At 39.5% G+C, this 16,955-nt stretch overlaps 1 protein-coding gene across 1 annotated transcript in view; it reads left to right on the top strand.

Moving 5' to 3' along the window:
• Positions 1-13,994, top strand: part of si:dkey-237h12.3 (teneurin-3) — a 191,043-nt gene extending 177,049 nt beyond the window's left edge. The window contains exons 20-25 of the mRNA XM_055224598.1: positions 962-1,137; positions 3,617-3,852; positions 6,035-6,331; positions 9,680-11,291; positions 11,588-11,718; positions 12,197-13,994. Of these exons, the coding sequence (XP_055080573.1) occupies positions 962-1,137; positions 3,617-3,852; positions 6,035-6,331; positions 9,680-11,291; positions 11,588-11,718; positions 12,197-12,949 (3,205 nt within the window). The 3' untranslated portion in view covers positions 12,950-13,994. The remainder of the gene's footprint in view (positions 1-961; positions 1,138-3,616; positions 3,853-6,034; positions 6,332-9,679; positions 11,292-11,587; positions 11,719-12,196) is intronic.
• Positions 13,995-16,955: the final 2,961 nt, after the last annotated feature.

Genomic DNA, 16,955 nt, shown 5'->3' with positions numbered 1-16,955 from the left:
ACAGCGGTCAAACACATCAGTCCCTCGATATCAGACTTGGTTAATAACAAGGGGCTTTAGTCTTTGTACAGTGTGGCACCTGAAACACAGGCTGGTGTCATGTAGAATCCTAATGACCCGGCCTCAGCTCCTCTGTGTGATGCTCTGTCATGTCACATTACCACTGAACGACACGCTTGCCGAAATAAAAGCACCGCCTTCAATGAAAATTACACCGACACATCAATCATCCAAATAATTCACTTCATTACAAGTCTGGCTTTTATGCAAACCCCAAAAGATGACGAGACGTGCCACTTACCCTTATCAAATATTTGGACTTTTTCACTTCGGGCTGATAGAAGACGGCCCTTAAAACAGCTGAATGATAAAATGACGTTTTAATTACAATAATGTTGATGGTGGTACTCAGAGTGGATAAAAGAGCTGATAATTAGAAGCACTATGGCACAGAGGGCTCTCACACATATCAACGCGCTGACATTTCACCGGCGGCAGAGTTTGACTAAAATGCTGTCATGTCCTGCCTGAAAAGTAATATGAAAAAAAGTATCCTGTACATTCATTATCAGTGAGATTTTTTTTTTTCTTAAACGGCGAGAGAAGGCCCAAATGCTTTTTCAGTATATTGGACTTGTTCTCATCAGTTTATATTATTAGTCAAGGCGATTATTTTTCTAGAACTAAACCAGGACCACACATGGGTTTCAGACAGGAAACCAGGACTAAACCAACACTGTAGGTGGAATAAAAGATACCTTACAAGTTTGACAAGTTTGGCAAGAGTCCCCCTTTAGGGTGCTACTGCAAATCTGATACTCCAACCGCTAGGCCTGAAAAGAGCTGAACTTAGCAACTTTTCTAAACCAACTCCAAGCCTGAATTTAAGACTGGAGTAAACCGGATTAAGTTTGATAATATTGTGATAATGTTTCCTACACTGTACGTTTGTGTGGTGCAGTTACGACAGCGAGGGCCGGCTCATGAATGTGACGTTCCCCACGGGCATGGTGAATAACCTGTACGCAGACCTGCACAGCGCCCTGACCGTGGATGTGGAGAGCTCCATGTCTGATGAAGAGATCAGCCTCACCACCAACGCCTCCACCATCAGGGCCTTCTACACTCTGGCTCAGGGTAAGACTCATGCTTTTACACACTGGCTTGTGATTCTACACACTAACTCAGGCTAGGGCTACAAGATTCATTGCAATCAAATCAAAATTGCAATTTGAATGGATGCAATTAGCAAATCTCACAGGCTGTAATTTTTCCTCCACAAACAACAAAATATTTTGGAGTATACTGCATAAAATCTGTTATCCCTGTAGTTTATATATGTACAAAATTGTTTTGAAATGTGACTCTTGTATTAATTTGCCGGTTCATATTTCAGTCTTTTTGTCAGATTTTCTGGACACTTTTAAAACGGAATACAATTATTACAACATACATCTTAAATCTAGACGCAATTGCATTGTTTGTTAGGGAAAAACTACAGGCTAGCAAAGAGTAAGTGTTAGGGTTCTACACGCTAGTTAAGGGTAAATCTAGGAGTTCTACATAGTATCTATCATAATGCATTTTGAAGTACAGTGAAATACTGCAATAAACGATAATATTGAAACTACTTTAAACCACTGGCACAATAACAATAATGCAACAATAATGTAAACCTTTTTAAATGCACGCTCATTTAAAGACGTGAGCTGCAACAAATAAATAGCAGAATCAACCAATAATTAGTCCTGGAGGATATTTTTTCATCTTTCTACAGCCCAAATCATATTACCGTATTACATAAAAAAGAGCAGAAACCTCCCCACTGTTGAGCAAATATTGAGCCCCGCCAAATTTCATATATTGCACGATAGTAATAGTAGTAGTAGTAGTAGTATTAATTATCGTGACAGGCCTCAGGGTAAGAGTCATGGTACTACAGAGTGGCTCAGGGTAAGGCTCAGGGTTGTAGAGGCTGGCTCAAGGTATTTGTCATTGTTTGGGAGGTCGCGGGGCCAGTGTTGAGTAAGCTTTGGTCGTGTATCATTACGGCGCCCACAGCTGACAGATGACAGTGTAAATGATGACTCTCTCCGTGTGGGGCTCTAGTGTCATATACACACTTCCACCTTGGATCTCCGCACAGCCAGATGGACCAGTCATGATTTGTTTGTTTTTTTGCTTGTGATGAGGTATCAAAATATTATAAAAAATGATGTGATCAGATTACTGAATAGCTGTTTAAATATCATTATAATATCACTATACCCATCACTCTCTGTTCCCTTTCTTCACTTTTGGCTTCAATAATGCAGTGTTTTCTAACAAGGCACTAAATAATCGACTTCTTATTATCATCATACATTTTTAATTGGACATAAAAAAGCTTCTTGAAAACAGACCTATTAAAAGCAATGCTCCAGTGATGAAATGTCTCTAAATTGTATAAATGGTAGGTGGGGTTGATAGGCCAAAATAAATGTTTTACAGCTAAAGGCAGTCAAATGTTTTATATTTTTCAGATTAACTCTTTCTGCTAGTATATACCTTTTCTTTTTTTCTAATGTAGAAACAGCTTCTTACACAGTAGGTATTAGTGTGTTCATTTCTTTATGTTGCAAACCTGTGAAACTCTTTTAAATGTTTATATTTTATTACGATTAGTTTACCCATTATGTGGCAAGTGAACTAGACCTGTCACTAGAACAATCACTTTTGGGGTGTGAATATTTATCGTGTGTACTTTTTCTTTGTAATAGCAGGAAATATTTGGTTAATTTTCTGTATCAACAATGAGATTTGAGGTGTAGAAAATTGAATTATCATTATAGACCTACTTTTAAAGTTTTTAAAGAGCCCATATTATGCCATTTTGTGAACTATGTTATGTTTAAGTTAAAAGATAGATGCTAACTTGAAAACGTCTGCTTCATCACAAAGTGGAACATAGCATTTTGAGCTTTGGAGATATAGACAGACTAATAATAAAGGATTACTTAAACATGTGTGAATGAAACAAAACACAACTCCAAGTATGTTTTAGAGAAGGTAACAACATTAGAACATACGCTCACAAGAATCAGCTTTAAGTATTGATATTTATTTATTGCGGTTGATATTAACAGTTTTGTACATTTAGGGGGATCATTTTGCTTCATGGTTTGTTTCAATATTTGTGCTCACATCTCTCATCTTGATTTGACTTGATCGCTTTTCTGTGTTGAGTAAGAATGTTGTCTCCACCAACCTAAAACATCCACATTAGGTTAATGATGTTGCTAGGTACTCCAGACAAAACTAAGCTCAAATCTGGAGATGAGTCCTTGAGCACTGGATTGTTTTTGCCCACCACACCAGACAGGTTACCACAATAGTATTAAAGTGTGGCTAAAATGTACTGGACAAAATTCCCTATAGATATATATTTTTTGAACTTTCGGACAATTCCAGGCAAACAAGAGTTAATTGTCTGCAGGATTGGTAAAGTACAATGGAATAACTAGGCATGATATAACGTCTCATGTGGTATTGAAAAGAAAATGCAGTAGTTGTATTTAACTACTAGCTTTGGCTTAAAATTCCTCTGTTTAAACTCACACTTTATGTTCCTCCACAGATCAGTGTAGGAGCAGCTACCAAGTTGGCTTTGACAACTCACTGCGGATTACCTACGCCAACGGGATGGATACCCACTACCAAACAGAGCCGCACATCCTAGCCGGTGCTGCCAACCCAACAGTGGCCAGGCGCAATATGAGCCTGCCAGGGGAGAGCGGGCAGAACCTGGTGGAGTGGCGCTTCCGCAAAGAACAAGCCCGCGGGAAAGTTATTGTGTTTGGACGCAAGCTGAGGGTATGTTTTTTTACTCTAGTGGCACATGAGCTGCACAGGCAAAGTGAAGATTTACAGTTGCCTATGGTTACTGGCACACTGACGAGTACAGCTATTGGGAGAGTGGAAGAAAGAGAAAAAACATACATCACAGCCAGTTAGCCCAGACGAATTTATCAGTGAATATGTTTTACCTCAGAGGGGTAAAAAGTATTTTCAAACTTTTCTCTAGGTAGGAAGATTTGGTTTACTGGACATTGCCACAAGCAAGCTGATGTCTAAAGATTAGTTGTTTTAGTTTTACATTGAGGTAGTGGACAGCTAAGAATACAATCGTAGAATTTGCTATGAACATGTTAAAATACACATGTATTGATCTCGCTTTAATAACTATATACCTCTATAATGACTGTCTTTCCACAAGATAAATATGTGGGCAAGAGTTAATAAAAAGCATTATTGCAAGACAGCCTTGTCCTCCATCTAAGATTTTGACCTAACCAAATTCTAAAAAATGAATGGCTTTTAAAACTCATAAATTCTGCAAACTGCCTGTAACTTTTGACCATGTTTCCTCATCAAACACATACCTGCATTTGTGTTTGGTTTCATTCTCATATGTAATCCTGAACATTTAGTCTGCTTACAGAGCTTAAAATTCATATCCTATCTCTTGACGTCACCTGGTTGTAGTCTAAATGTGCTCCTCTGTGTATTTAAATCTGTTCACTTTCACCAGACTTATTCTGATCTTTTCAATGATCCAAATTCTTTCAATACACAGCTGCAAGTAGTTTAAAAAGATGATATTTGCATAATATAGAGGAAGAAATTCTGGTCCCAGGCAATGCCAATCATCAGTGTTACAACATTTTCTTAAAGTGTATATTCACGATTGACTACACTGTACAGTACATTTAACCTTCCTTACAGTATCTTAACTGTGGGAGATTTAAGCACACCTGAACTACTGCCAGTGTTTCTTTCAGTTTAATGGTCCTCGAGAACAGAGTGTTAATCTGTGAAACGACTGTAGAGAAAGTGTGAATCCAGTCTACAGCCGCCTGCCAGACGTCTACGCCTGCTCAATATGACTACATTGGAAGCATTTAATCATCTTTATTGGATATTTTGAAAATTATTAGATTTTGAACATAGCAAGTTTATAATAAAATAATGACAAAAATGCATTGGCTATAAAGCGCCTTTCAAGACACCCAAAACATTTATGTTGCATTATTCACTTCATACTCAGCCTAAGGACATAACAACAGAATGCACTAGAGCCACTGCTGCCTCAGTCTCCCATCCCAGTACTAACCAGGAGCAAACCTGCTTATCTTATGAAATCACAAAATTAGCAATTGACAAGGTCAAGTGAATTTGTGTTTTTTTTTTAAAACGGTGTAGAACTGCAAAAAGGATGTATTAGAACAGACATTGGAAAACTATGGCCCGGGGGCCACACGCGGCATGTTGGCCTTACTAATCCGGCCCGCCGAACATGACCAAATTATATTAAAATAGGTAAGGGTAAACCTTGTTCAAAGTTTTTCTTAATTTATTTAACTGAAATGTAATAAATTAATTATTAAAACAATTCATACAATGAGCCTTGCATATTCATGCTTTGCTACATGTTACAGGCCAAATCTCTAACATTATATATATATATATATATATATATATATATATATATATATATATATATATATATATATATATATATATATATATATATATATATATATATATAACCCATTGTGGCTCGCATGTCAAAAAGTTTGCCCACCCCTGTATTATGATTTCTCTGATAAGACGCTTTATTTGAACTGTAATATTTTGCTGTATTACAATACGGCTATGTGCAATCACACATTACATTCAGATTTTTATCATTTGACAAGTTTTGACTACTTAAGATTTGCCTACTTTGAGATTTTAAAATTTCTTTTCTGTTCAGTTTTCTGCTTTAGAAGACTATTTTCTATAACACCTAGTCAGAAAAATGTGTCAAATTAATTACGAAGTAAATAAATCTAATCAAAAGCACAAGAATGTTCAATTCAAGTTTATAATTATCTTTGTTTACATTGTATTAGGTTTTGCTGCAATTATAATAAGGCTGTGTTTACAATATACTGTGCAGCTCTGTATATACCCAATATGTTAAATATGGCATTTCCCTTTTCCTTGTTACCAGGTGAACGGGCGCAACATCTTGTCAGTAGACTACGACCGCACCCTGAGGACGGAGAAGATTTACGACGACCACCGCAAGTTCCTCCTGAAGATTATCTACGACACGGCGGGGCACCCGGTGCTCTGGGTGCCCAGCAGTAAGCTCCTGGCGGTGAACGTGAGCCGCACTAGCACAGGGCAGATCAGCGCTCTGCAGAGGGGCCCTACCACTGAGAGGCTGGAGTACGACACACTGGGTCGCCTGGTGTCACGAGTGTTCGCCGACGGAAAGATCTGGAGTTACACCTACCTTGAGCAGGTGACGAGGAAATACAGCCAGAAAAGGACATAAAGAATGTAAATCTGAAGGGAATTTTAAGTGACATTTCTGGCAAGTTTTATAATCCTGTATGATGAGACAGGGGAAAATAGCTCACAATAATTACTATATCTACCTCTAGTTCACTAAATGAAAGATTAGTATATTTTGGACGCAATATTTTGTTCGTGTAGCTTTTCTTAGCATTAGTGGGAACTTTTCTGTTTCACTCTACTTGTGAGATGTAGAGGGTCCAAAAGTTAACATATTTAAGACTGTGAAGTGTAATTTTATATACACATTTAATGCCACACTGTGGAAGATTTCAGGCAAAGAATTTACACCTCCGTGGAGACAAGTAGGTCCCGAACCCCCAACAGAAAAGTTAGTTACCGTACCTTTCAATATTATCAAAATATTTTCTCTAGCTTATTGAGTTTATTGAGAGCTCTATATACAATCAAATACAACAAGAATATTCCCAGTAAGTTATTAAAGTTAATATTAAAAATATACATAGGATTCTTCCTAAATTCCATTTAGGACAGTAAGATCAAATAGTGAATCTGTTTTGTAAAGTTGCCAGAATGTCACTTAAGCTTTTCAGATTCCCAAGCCTCAAAATATGCATTAATAGGTGCATGTGTGATGGGAATTTCCTGTAGCCAAAATGTGCCTCAAAGGCGACATAAAAGTATAAAAACCTTACAATCCATCAAATGCGTTCAGTGGTTAGTGAAGGGTGGAAATTCAGCAAGGTCATGCTCCTCACAGCGTTCAAACAGAATAAGTGGAAGACAATGAGCGGACATTTATCATCTTGATCAGTGGGCTCTTTGTTGCATCTTAGAATAAGCTTAAATGCAGGAGATTGAGATATCCCACAAAAACAACGATTTATATAAAATATTGCTAGAAAATGAATGTGAACTGTTAGATGTATGCTTAGCTTTCCACTTACGTCAGTGGTTTCTGGCAGACAGCAGTAATACAGTATTGCTGTGTATACCCAGAGCAAATAAACATTTTATGATCTGGGTTTTACAGACTTTGGTTATAAAATGATAAGACTTGTTCTACATCAACAGCTGTAGTAAGTGTCCACAGTTGAACACAATATTAAATTAGATGAGCTCAGCAGGGACAAGGCCATACAAACACAAGAACTCAGCCAAATTATATTAAAGTGGAAGACTAAATATTAAAAATACTTACGATTATAGCTTCACTTTGTAATAGGGGCAGGCAATATCTTTTTTATCTTTATCTTTTCTACCAGTAGTAATAATAATAATAATTACCAGTACATCATATTTTTCCCTATCTTCCCGAAATGTGCTACAATATGTTGCTGTACATTTCCTGGTTAAAGGGCTCAAATTATGCTATTTTTAGATCTATGTTGTAATGTTGTTTCCTCATTGCAAGAATATACCTGGAGTTGTGTTTTGTTTCTTTCACACATGTTTAACACACGCAAACCTTGTATATTTAGGCTGAGCTCTGCTCTAAAACGGAAAACATTCTGTTCCACCTTGTGATGTCATGTGGTAATACAGGAAGTGCTCCAGTGTGACTTTAAACTCCATACACCATCACAAGAATTATTTGGATGATTTCAGCCCTGGAATTGGCAGTCTCTATTGTACAAAAGGTGCTAACTGCAACTTGAAGACTGCTTCTTCATGGAATCCCAGGGTGGAACAGAGCATTTGGAGTTTTTGGAGATGTAGACAGACTAATAATAACTTGTGTGAATGAACTACTCCGGTATGTGTTTGATGAGGTAACAGCATTATAACATGGCTTAAAGTTCACAAGACTCAATTTTACGTAATATAGAACCGTTAAAGTTCAACTAATGCAAAAAAGGTGAATAGATGTTGAAACTTAAACCAAAAGTGCAGAAATATCACCTTATACCCATGTTGGAAAGATTACACTGTGAGTTTCCCTTTCTTTTTAAATTGTATCAACACTTTTTTTGCAGCCTTTTGACATTTTTTCTCTTTTACTAATCTTGTATTATCTTGTACACTATATACATTGCCCGCCTCTCATAGAAGTGACCTTTTGGTAACATTACTGCAGTTGTCAAAATACAAAACTGACTTGATGTTGCAATGGCAAAAATCTCTTAACAAAATCCACACAAAATGTCTTCTTTATCGCCCACCTACCTGCATTTGTAGTTTATTACATCGCCATGCCTCTACGGCTTACACTTGCCCCCTAGCTCTGTTCCAGCGCAGAGTGAGGAGTGGAGCCAGATGAAGGCTGTAACATCATGCAGAGATTGTGCTGCCACTCCCGGCCTGTGCCTTTGATTGCGTGACCTGTAGAGGCCATGTCAACACTCTGACATAAGGAACACAAGGAGCCCAGGGAGCACAGGGAAGCTCAGAGCAGCCACGCATGACTGGGCCTGACACTCCGACAGAAAGGGTGGGGAACTTTAGCCAGGCTGACACCACTCCAGACTGCGCGCTATGTAAATTAATTAAAGCCGTTCCCTGAAGGCGCAGGGAATTTAGAATAAGGATCCAGTTATGTACAAACATTTCAGGAAGATACAAGCATAGCACTAGCGAGTCTGAGTGAGGAAAAGAAAGAAAAGAATGTATCAAGGCTAGAGTAGTGTGGCCTATAACTCTTCATTCATAGTTTTGAAATCATGAAAAATAAGGACTGTTGCCATAGTAAACAATTTAAAACAAATATTCCATTTTGTGAAAAGTCCTCAAAATGTCATTGAAACCCATGGATAACAGGAAGTTGAAACTTTCAATAGGGGATTTGATGATAAGGTGTAATGGTGTTAATATTTCTCACATACGGAAAGGAGTTTGTATGTTTAAAAGAAAAAAAAAAATCAATCTTATATTATTATATTATATATTAGTGAAGGTCTATTATCTAACATTTATCCTGCCACATCACAACACAAAATAAGCATATCAGCGATCATTTTACATGGCCATTTCAATAGACAACACTGCAGGGCCTATATAACCTAACCAAGACTTTTATGGGATAACATGAAAAGTTGTATACAGTTGTAAACTTTACAGCACTGTGGCACAACAGTGTACTCCTGAACAGATTAAAATATAATAGCACTCTTATCATTTTGTCTATCTGTACATTAGCATCTGCTTTGAGACCGCCGGCAAAGCAACTATCTGCCTCACTAGAGTGATGTAGCTGCTGCATTTTTCATACCGTCTGCTTCTCCCTTTCTCGAACAGGAAATTCCTATTCACCACACCAGGCCTTACACGTATATATTATGCATAAATATTATGCAACCCCAACAAACACTTGCCACTTTGCTCTTTCTCCCTACAGTCCATGGTTCTGCTGCTCCACAGTCAACGCCAGTACATATTTGACTTTGATTCCTTGGACCGCCTCTCTGCTGTGACTATGCCCAGTGTCGCGCGCTATACCATGCAGACCATCCGCTCAGTGGGCTACTACCGGAACCTCTACCACCCTCCAGAGAGCAACGCGTCGGTGGCAGTGGACTACACCGAAGATGGGCTCCTCCTCAGAGTGGCTCATTTTGGCACCGGCCGCAGGGTGCTGTACAACTATCGCCGGCAGAACAAACTGTCGGAGGTCTTGTATGACAGTACCAGAGTTAGCTTCACTTATGATGAAACAGCGGGCGTGCTCAAAACTGTAAACCTCCAGAACGAAGGGTTCATCTGCTCCATACGATATAGACAAATAGGGCCTCTTATAGACCGACAGATTTTCAGGTTTAGTGAGGATGGAATGGTCAACGCGCGCTTCGACTACACCTATGACAGCAACTTGCGCGTGACCAGCGTGCAAGGGGTCATCAATGAAACACCATTACCCATTGACCTCTATCAGTTTGATGATATCTCAGGAAAGATTGAGCAGTTTGGCAAGTTTGGAGTCATATATTACGACATAAATCAGATCATCTCCACAGCCGTCATGACTTACACCAAGCACTTTGACGCACATGGAAGAATCAAAGAAATCCAGTACGAAATCTTCCGCTCGTTAATGTACTGGATAACTTTTCAATATGACGATGTAGGGAGACTCACCAAACGGGAACTCAAGATTGGACCTTTTGCCAACACCACTAAATACAGCTACGAGTATGACGTAGATGGGCAGCTTATGACCGTATACCTGAATGAAAAAGTCATGTGGCGTTACACCTACGACCTTAACGGAAACCTGCACCTGCTCAACACCGGGACAAGCGCTCGCCTCCTCCCTCTGAGATACGACTTACGTGACCGCATCACTCGTCTGGGAGACGTCCAGTACAGAATGGACGAAGACGGTTACCTGCGACAGAGAGGAGCCGAAATTTTTGAGTACAACTCCAAAGGACTGCTGGTAAGGGTGTATAGCAAGAGCACGGGATGGACCATTCAGTATCGCTACGACGGACTGGGGCGCAGAGTTTCCACCAAATCCAGTTTAGGTCAACATCTGCAGTACTTTTACGCTGATCTGAGCTACCCGGCACGTATCACGCACGTCTACAACCACTCCAGCTCTGAGATCACGTCCTTCTACTACGACCTCCAAGGACATCTTTTTGCCATGGAGATCAGCAGCGGGGAGGAGTTTTACATCGCCTGTGACAACACGGGAACGCCGCTGGCTGTGTTCACTAGTAACGGCCTGCTGGTCAAACAGCTCCAGTACACAGCGTACGGAGAGATCTACTTTGACTCCAATCCAGACTTCCAGCTGGTGTTGGGCTTTCATGGAGGACTCTATGATCCGCTGACCAAGCTGCTGCACTTCGGAGAGAGGGATTATGATATCATGTCTGGCAGGTGGACCGCCCCAGACATCTCCACATGGAAGAGAGTTGGCAAAGAGCCCGCTCCTTTTAACTTGTACATGTTCAGAAATAACAACCCCATCAGCAAAGTCCATGAAGTCAGAGAATATGTGGCAGGTAAGGCATACTGCTCAAACATGCTTCAATTGTGTTGTGTAAAACTGAAAAAAATACATATATATATTTTTTTGTTTTGTTTTACACAAATTTTTATTTTTTTTTTTATTTTAAGAATTGAGTTTCACTGAAAAAACACCACACAATTAACTATTTTTGACAGTGCTATTCTATTGCTATTGTATGCATACCGTACATAGTAATCTGATCCATACTATATAACTGAGCAAGTGTTGTTTTATGATTGTGATGTATCACATTTGTTAAATATATTTATATATATATTTTCCCTATAGATATCAACAGCTGGCTTGTCACTTTTGGCTTTCATCTTCACAACACTATTCCCGGGTTCCCAGTGCCAAAGTTTGATATAGGCACAGCATCTTATGAACTGATCAAGAGCCAGCTTTGGGATGACCTGCCGGTTTGTATACTATTATTTATAGTACTCGTGCATAATTTGACATGAAATATGCTTTTGTGGTGAAAAGTTCAGATAAACTTGCAAGTGCTTTAAAGCTGCTCATTTAATTGGACTGCTGTGCCTTTGATAAAATGCACTTTAATTGGGCTAGATTTGTGCAAGAAGTTGCATAACATTTCTCTGCCTTGTTGTTCAAGCCAACAGTTCAACGCCCTCTGCAGATAACATTGTATTATGATATGCTGCCAATGTTAGAAAAGAGCCTTTGAAGCTATAAATGCTGGGCCTTTTCAAACGGATGCATTAACACAAAAAGTGTTGCTAAAAATGTCAAAGGGATTTCTGTACTTTTGGGTTGAAAACACGATTATCTGAGGGCAGAGAGTCTGTGAAGCAAAGCAGCGGCTGCTTCTAAGTGGCCTGGAGAGTCGGCTGTGCCATGTTCAGATGTTAACGTTTCATTGCACTTTTCCTACAGTCCATCTCTGGGGTCCAGCAGGAAGTAACCAGACAAGCACACTCGCTCTTGTCTTTTGAGCGGCTGCCAGAGGTCCATCTGAGTCGAGGGCGCAGAGGTGAGAAGTCCTGGCTGTGGTTTTCCGCCGCACTGTCTCCCATCGGAAGAGCCGTGATGTTTGCCATCTACAAAGGCAGCGTCCACACTCACTCACTCAACGTAGCCAGTGAGGACTGTGTGAAGGTGGCCACCATCCTCAACAATGCCTTTTATCTGGAGCACCTGCATTTCACTATAGAGGGCAGGGACACGCACTACTTTGTGAAGCCAGGTCTTCCAGACTCAGACCTGGCGGCGCTGCACCTCACCAGCGGACACAAGACGCTGGACAATGGCATCAATGTGACAGTGTCCCAGTCCACCACAGTCATGGACAGTCGGACGCGTCGCTTCGCAGACGTGGAGATCCGAGCGGGTGCCTTGGCTCTGCACATTCGCTACGGCTCCACGGTGGATGAGGAGAAGGCACGGGTGGTGGAGTTGGCCCGGCAGCGCGCTCTGGCAGGGGCCTGGGCCAGAGAACAACAGAGAGTCAGAGACGGGGAGGAGGGTGTGAGGCCCTGGACAGAGGGAGAGAAGAGGCAGCTTCTGAGCGGAGGAAAGGTGCTAGGCTATGACGGCTATTATGTGCTCTCTATTGAGCAGTATCCAGAACTGGCAGACTGCGCCAATAACATCCATTTTCTTCGCCAAAGTGAAATTGGCAAAAGGTAACAATACGAGGTGTACTTTCTGCCAAAGAGACTCCGTTTGGTAGAATTCTAACAGCAGTCAGAATCAGCAACAGTCATGTTGCTCCCTATTCCCCAATGATAATGTGTTTTGTAAAAAAAAAAATGAAAAAAAAGTATAAAGGGGTCATAGCAATGCTGTGCATTGTGCCCTGGGTCCTACAGAGTCGCTCTCCAGCAGGCCTTCTCTCGGCAGTACAGGTCAGGTCCTCTGTAGCACAAGCCTTTGGACTCTGGACTTTACACAGAGGAATTCTACAAGGTACTTTGGGTGTTTTCTGTTTTGTCCATTCTCTGTTTTCACTGAAAAAAGTTTGGCTCAACATAAATAGAACAAGAGCAAATGTTTACATACTGCATACGTGCACTTCTGAAGGTGATGGCGCACAGGGAGCAGAGGTGGAGACCTCAGTATCAGACTAGCACTGTAAACATACTCATCGTCTTATCCTATGCTTTCTGACTCTCTCCTTCTCAGTATTCATTGTGTGAGCGGACAGTGAGAATTCTGAACTCTGTTGGGGCACACATGTGTCTTGAAGCACAGGGACACCATATTTTGTAAATTATGCAAGAGTTTTATGGTGTTTTTAATTCATTTGTTTGATTTTTATGAACTAAATCTGTCTGTATTAGTCATACTGTATCAACGGTTATTTATGTTGTGTTTCTACAACAATAAAGTGTGAATGGTTTAGATTTTTTCAGACTAGTTGAGTTTCAGCTAAATGGTTCACAATGCTCTGTCAAAGTGAGAGTTCAGATCTGTGCATGTAGTGACAAGTATTTACATGTGGTGATGTATCTATAACATGCAGTCAACTATTATTTCCACTCAATTGACTGTTTATTGGGCATCATGCCTTTTGACCTGGCTCCCTGTCCAATGAATCTTTCATTCACACCAATATTTCATGAGCCCATCTCACATAAACAAGCTTACAGTGGGTCTAAAAATAGCTCACCTCCATGTTCTTGGTAGGTATCTTTTCTTTTGAATGTTCAATGCACTCATGGATTAAAACTATTATGGGGTTCTTTTTGGTGTGTGGTTTCTTTATAGACTTCACATTTTGCTTGGTCACAATTTGCTTTATAAGGTGTAATTTACTGAAACACATTGCTCATATAGAGATGCCATGGTCTACCTTAAATGTTACTTGGCTTACAATACCAGCGCCATAACAATAGGCTTTTCACGATAACACATTTTAAAGTGCGATTTACTGCTGAAGTAATTATAGACGATTAACGATAATATTGAAACCAAACCATAAAGCAGAATTATCCCCTAAAAATATAAGCTGCAATAAATAAAAAGCAGAAATCAACACTGAAGTAATTAGTTTGTATCTATAATGAGTCAGAGAAGTTCATATTTCAACCTCCTACAGCTCAAACCTGATCGTAGCACAGAAAATGTACCCAAAATAAATACTGACCCCCAAAAATGACAGGTCTACAGAACAATCACCACCTAAAACCATAAACAGCAATTACAACCATAAATTCTTAAAGATTATTTTTTTGCCAAACCAGTATTTTGGCAGTTTCAGGAGCAATTTTTTTCTGTACCAGAATTACATTCATTTTAATAATACCCTATGCCCAGGGACCCAGAGGTCATGAATACATAATTGGGGTAAATATTTCCGTTATCTATGACGTACTGAGCGTATTTTAACTTTTTAACTTTTGTACCGAGTTTAGAGATTACATAACAGGACACTTGGTAAGGCAATGACGAGAACTAGCAGTCTATCCAGTTATAAGTCTTCCTATCTGGTTGTAGTTTCGATTGCTAGCATAGCATCACATTTTTTTGATTGTGACAGAAAGACTTTAGGGATGTAACAATATCCACATTTTACAGTCAGAGTATTAACGCTTCATTTTGCTTAAACAATTGTAGAAAAGCTAAAAATGCATGATGTACTGTTACTTTTGACTATTATTGTTAGATTTTAATAGATAGTGTATCATAAAACTTTGACCTTCAAACTGCAAAGAGTAACACAGACGTTCCAGCAAACAAAGTAAGCTTATAATTTATGTAAGATTGATAATAATAATACAAAAATGTCCTATGCTGTTACTTTCCAAATAGATCTGTATTTTTGATTTCACTTATTTCCAGGCTATATGACAACTTGACATGCTTCCTTCACAAGTACTTAAACAACAAAAGCGTTTTACCACCAGACTTCACATAAAAGGCACTCTCTAGTCTACACACTTCACCTGTTAAGCATTTTAGCCAGAAAATGAGCCTAATCAAGACCTTTCCAATCAACTCCACATTAAAGTCCTCCAACACAAACATAAGACGTTACATGAATTATTGAAACGCAGCTTGTCAGCTACAAAGCCAGAGCAGACAAATGCTGTTTTCCTTTGATGTGAGCGCCTCAAAGCTCTCTGAAATCCTATTTGAAGTCATTTACGCTCGTCATTCACCTGAAACGAGCTTCCCAAAAAAATCAAAAATATATAAATACATTTTTAAAAATCACAATTGGCTCCATTGTTAGCATGCTAATCAGAGCGTGTACGCAGTTGACATTTACTGGTGTGTTTTCGAAAAAGTACATTTGGGTTTGTGATCTTTTCGCACATCGACGATAACGGCTCGTCATCAAAGCAGCTCAATGGTTCTGATGATTCCCCATGCATAATTCTGAAAACGGGCCCTTGCCTTTCAAAGTGCTTCTTTTTTCAAGCGCAAACTTCAAACGGCATTTCAAACCCGGACGCAAGAAGACTTCCCTCTCTTTGCTCAAAGCCTGTTTTATGCTGTTGTTTTGACCCCGTCTCGTGTCCCAGCATCCCACTGATCCCTTCATATGATTTCTTACACTTAAAATGTTTTTTGTAGCGTGGAAAACAACAGAAGCTGAGAGCAAGAAGTCTGGGTTTTCAAAGATGTCGCCGCGCACCCCCCAAGGCTAAAGACGCACTTTACCATCGACTTATAATGAAATGCTGCCTTATCGCTCCCCCCATATTCAAATGACACTGAACTTTCATAACCTCCTCCTTTTGTTTTGCTATGTCCTTACAAAGAGTCTCTAACCACTGTGAACTCCAGACTATGATGCAAATATGAAGCAGTCTCCTAAAAGTCCTCTGATGCTCCCTAGTGGTACAAAGAGTGCACTTCAGTTGACATTCATAGTTCAAAGGGAGGAATATAATATGGTTGAATTCTATATTATTGAAGGATCAGTGGTTTGTGATGTATGATTTTGCAGCGATGGTTGAGACATTCACTTTTTTAAATATTATTACTTGCACTAGTAAATTACTTTTGGCAACTTTTTGTCTGAACATTTGCAATCAAGTAGTATTTTATTCTAATACTTTTGCACTTGACTTTACTTATTTGGATGATTTTTTTACTACAACATGAGCAGGTGGGTAGTTCTCAGTTACTTTTACTTAAGTACGATTTTTAATCAAAGTTTGTCTAGTTTTCAGACACCATATTTTACTTGAGTAGTATTGTATTGTATTGTGTAACAGTACTGAGTAAAAGTTTTGGTCATTCTTCAGCTGTGAATGTTGGGCTGCTGTGAGCTTGTCCCAACTGACAAGACCACAAACTTCCTTTCAGCTTCTTAAAGATATAATATGTAACATTGTTGTAATTACATTTACAGCATAATAAAGGGGCAGGCAGGAACCGGTTGCTGACATCTCATTGGACACTGCAATTTTCCAAGCTGGAAATTAGCACACTTGTTTCTTTTATTAACTAGTTTCCTCTAAATATTGCGATTTAAAATTTCCCAAATACAACATAATGATTCACAGGCGTCATAGATTATACTTATATAGCAGATAAAAGCACATGTCCTCCTTAGCAAACTCTCTAGACCTCATCTATCCACTGCCTTCCACATCTGATTAAACAGACCAATCAAACAGAGAGTCTTGCCCTGAACATGCTGAGGACATGTAGGAGAGCGGCGTTCCATTGCACTGTGGCC

This window comes from Periophthalmus magnuspinnatus, chromosome 10, assembly GCF_009829125.3.
Source record: "Periophthalmus magnuspinnatus isolate fPerMag1 chromosome 10, fPerMag1.2.pri, whole genome shotgun sequence".
In the NCBI taxonomy this organism is placed as follows: Eukaryota; Metazoa; Chordata; class Actinopteri; order Gobiiformes; family Gobiidae; genus Periophthalmus; species Periophthalmus magnuspinnatus.
This window is presented reverse-complemented; position numbering and strand designations above follow the sequence as displayed.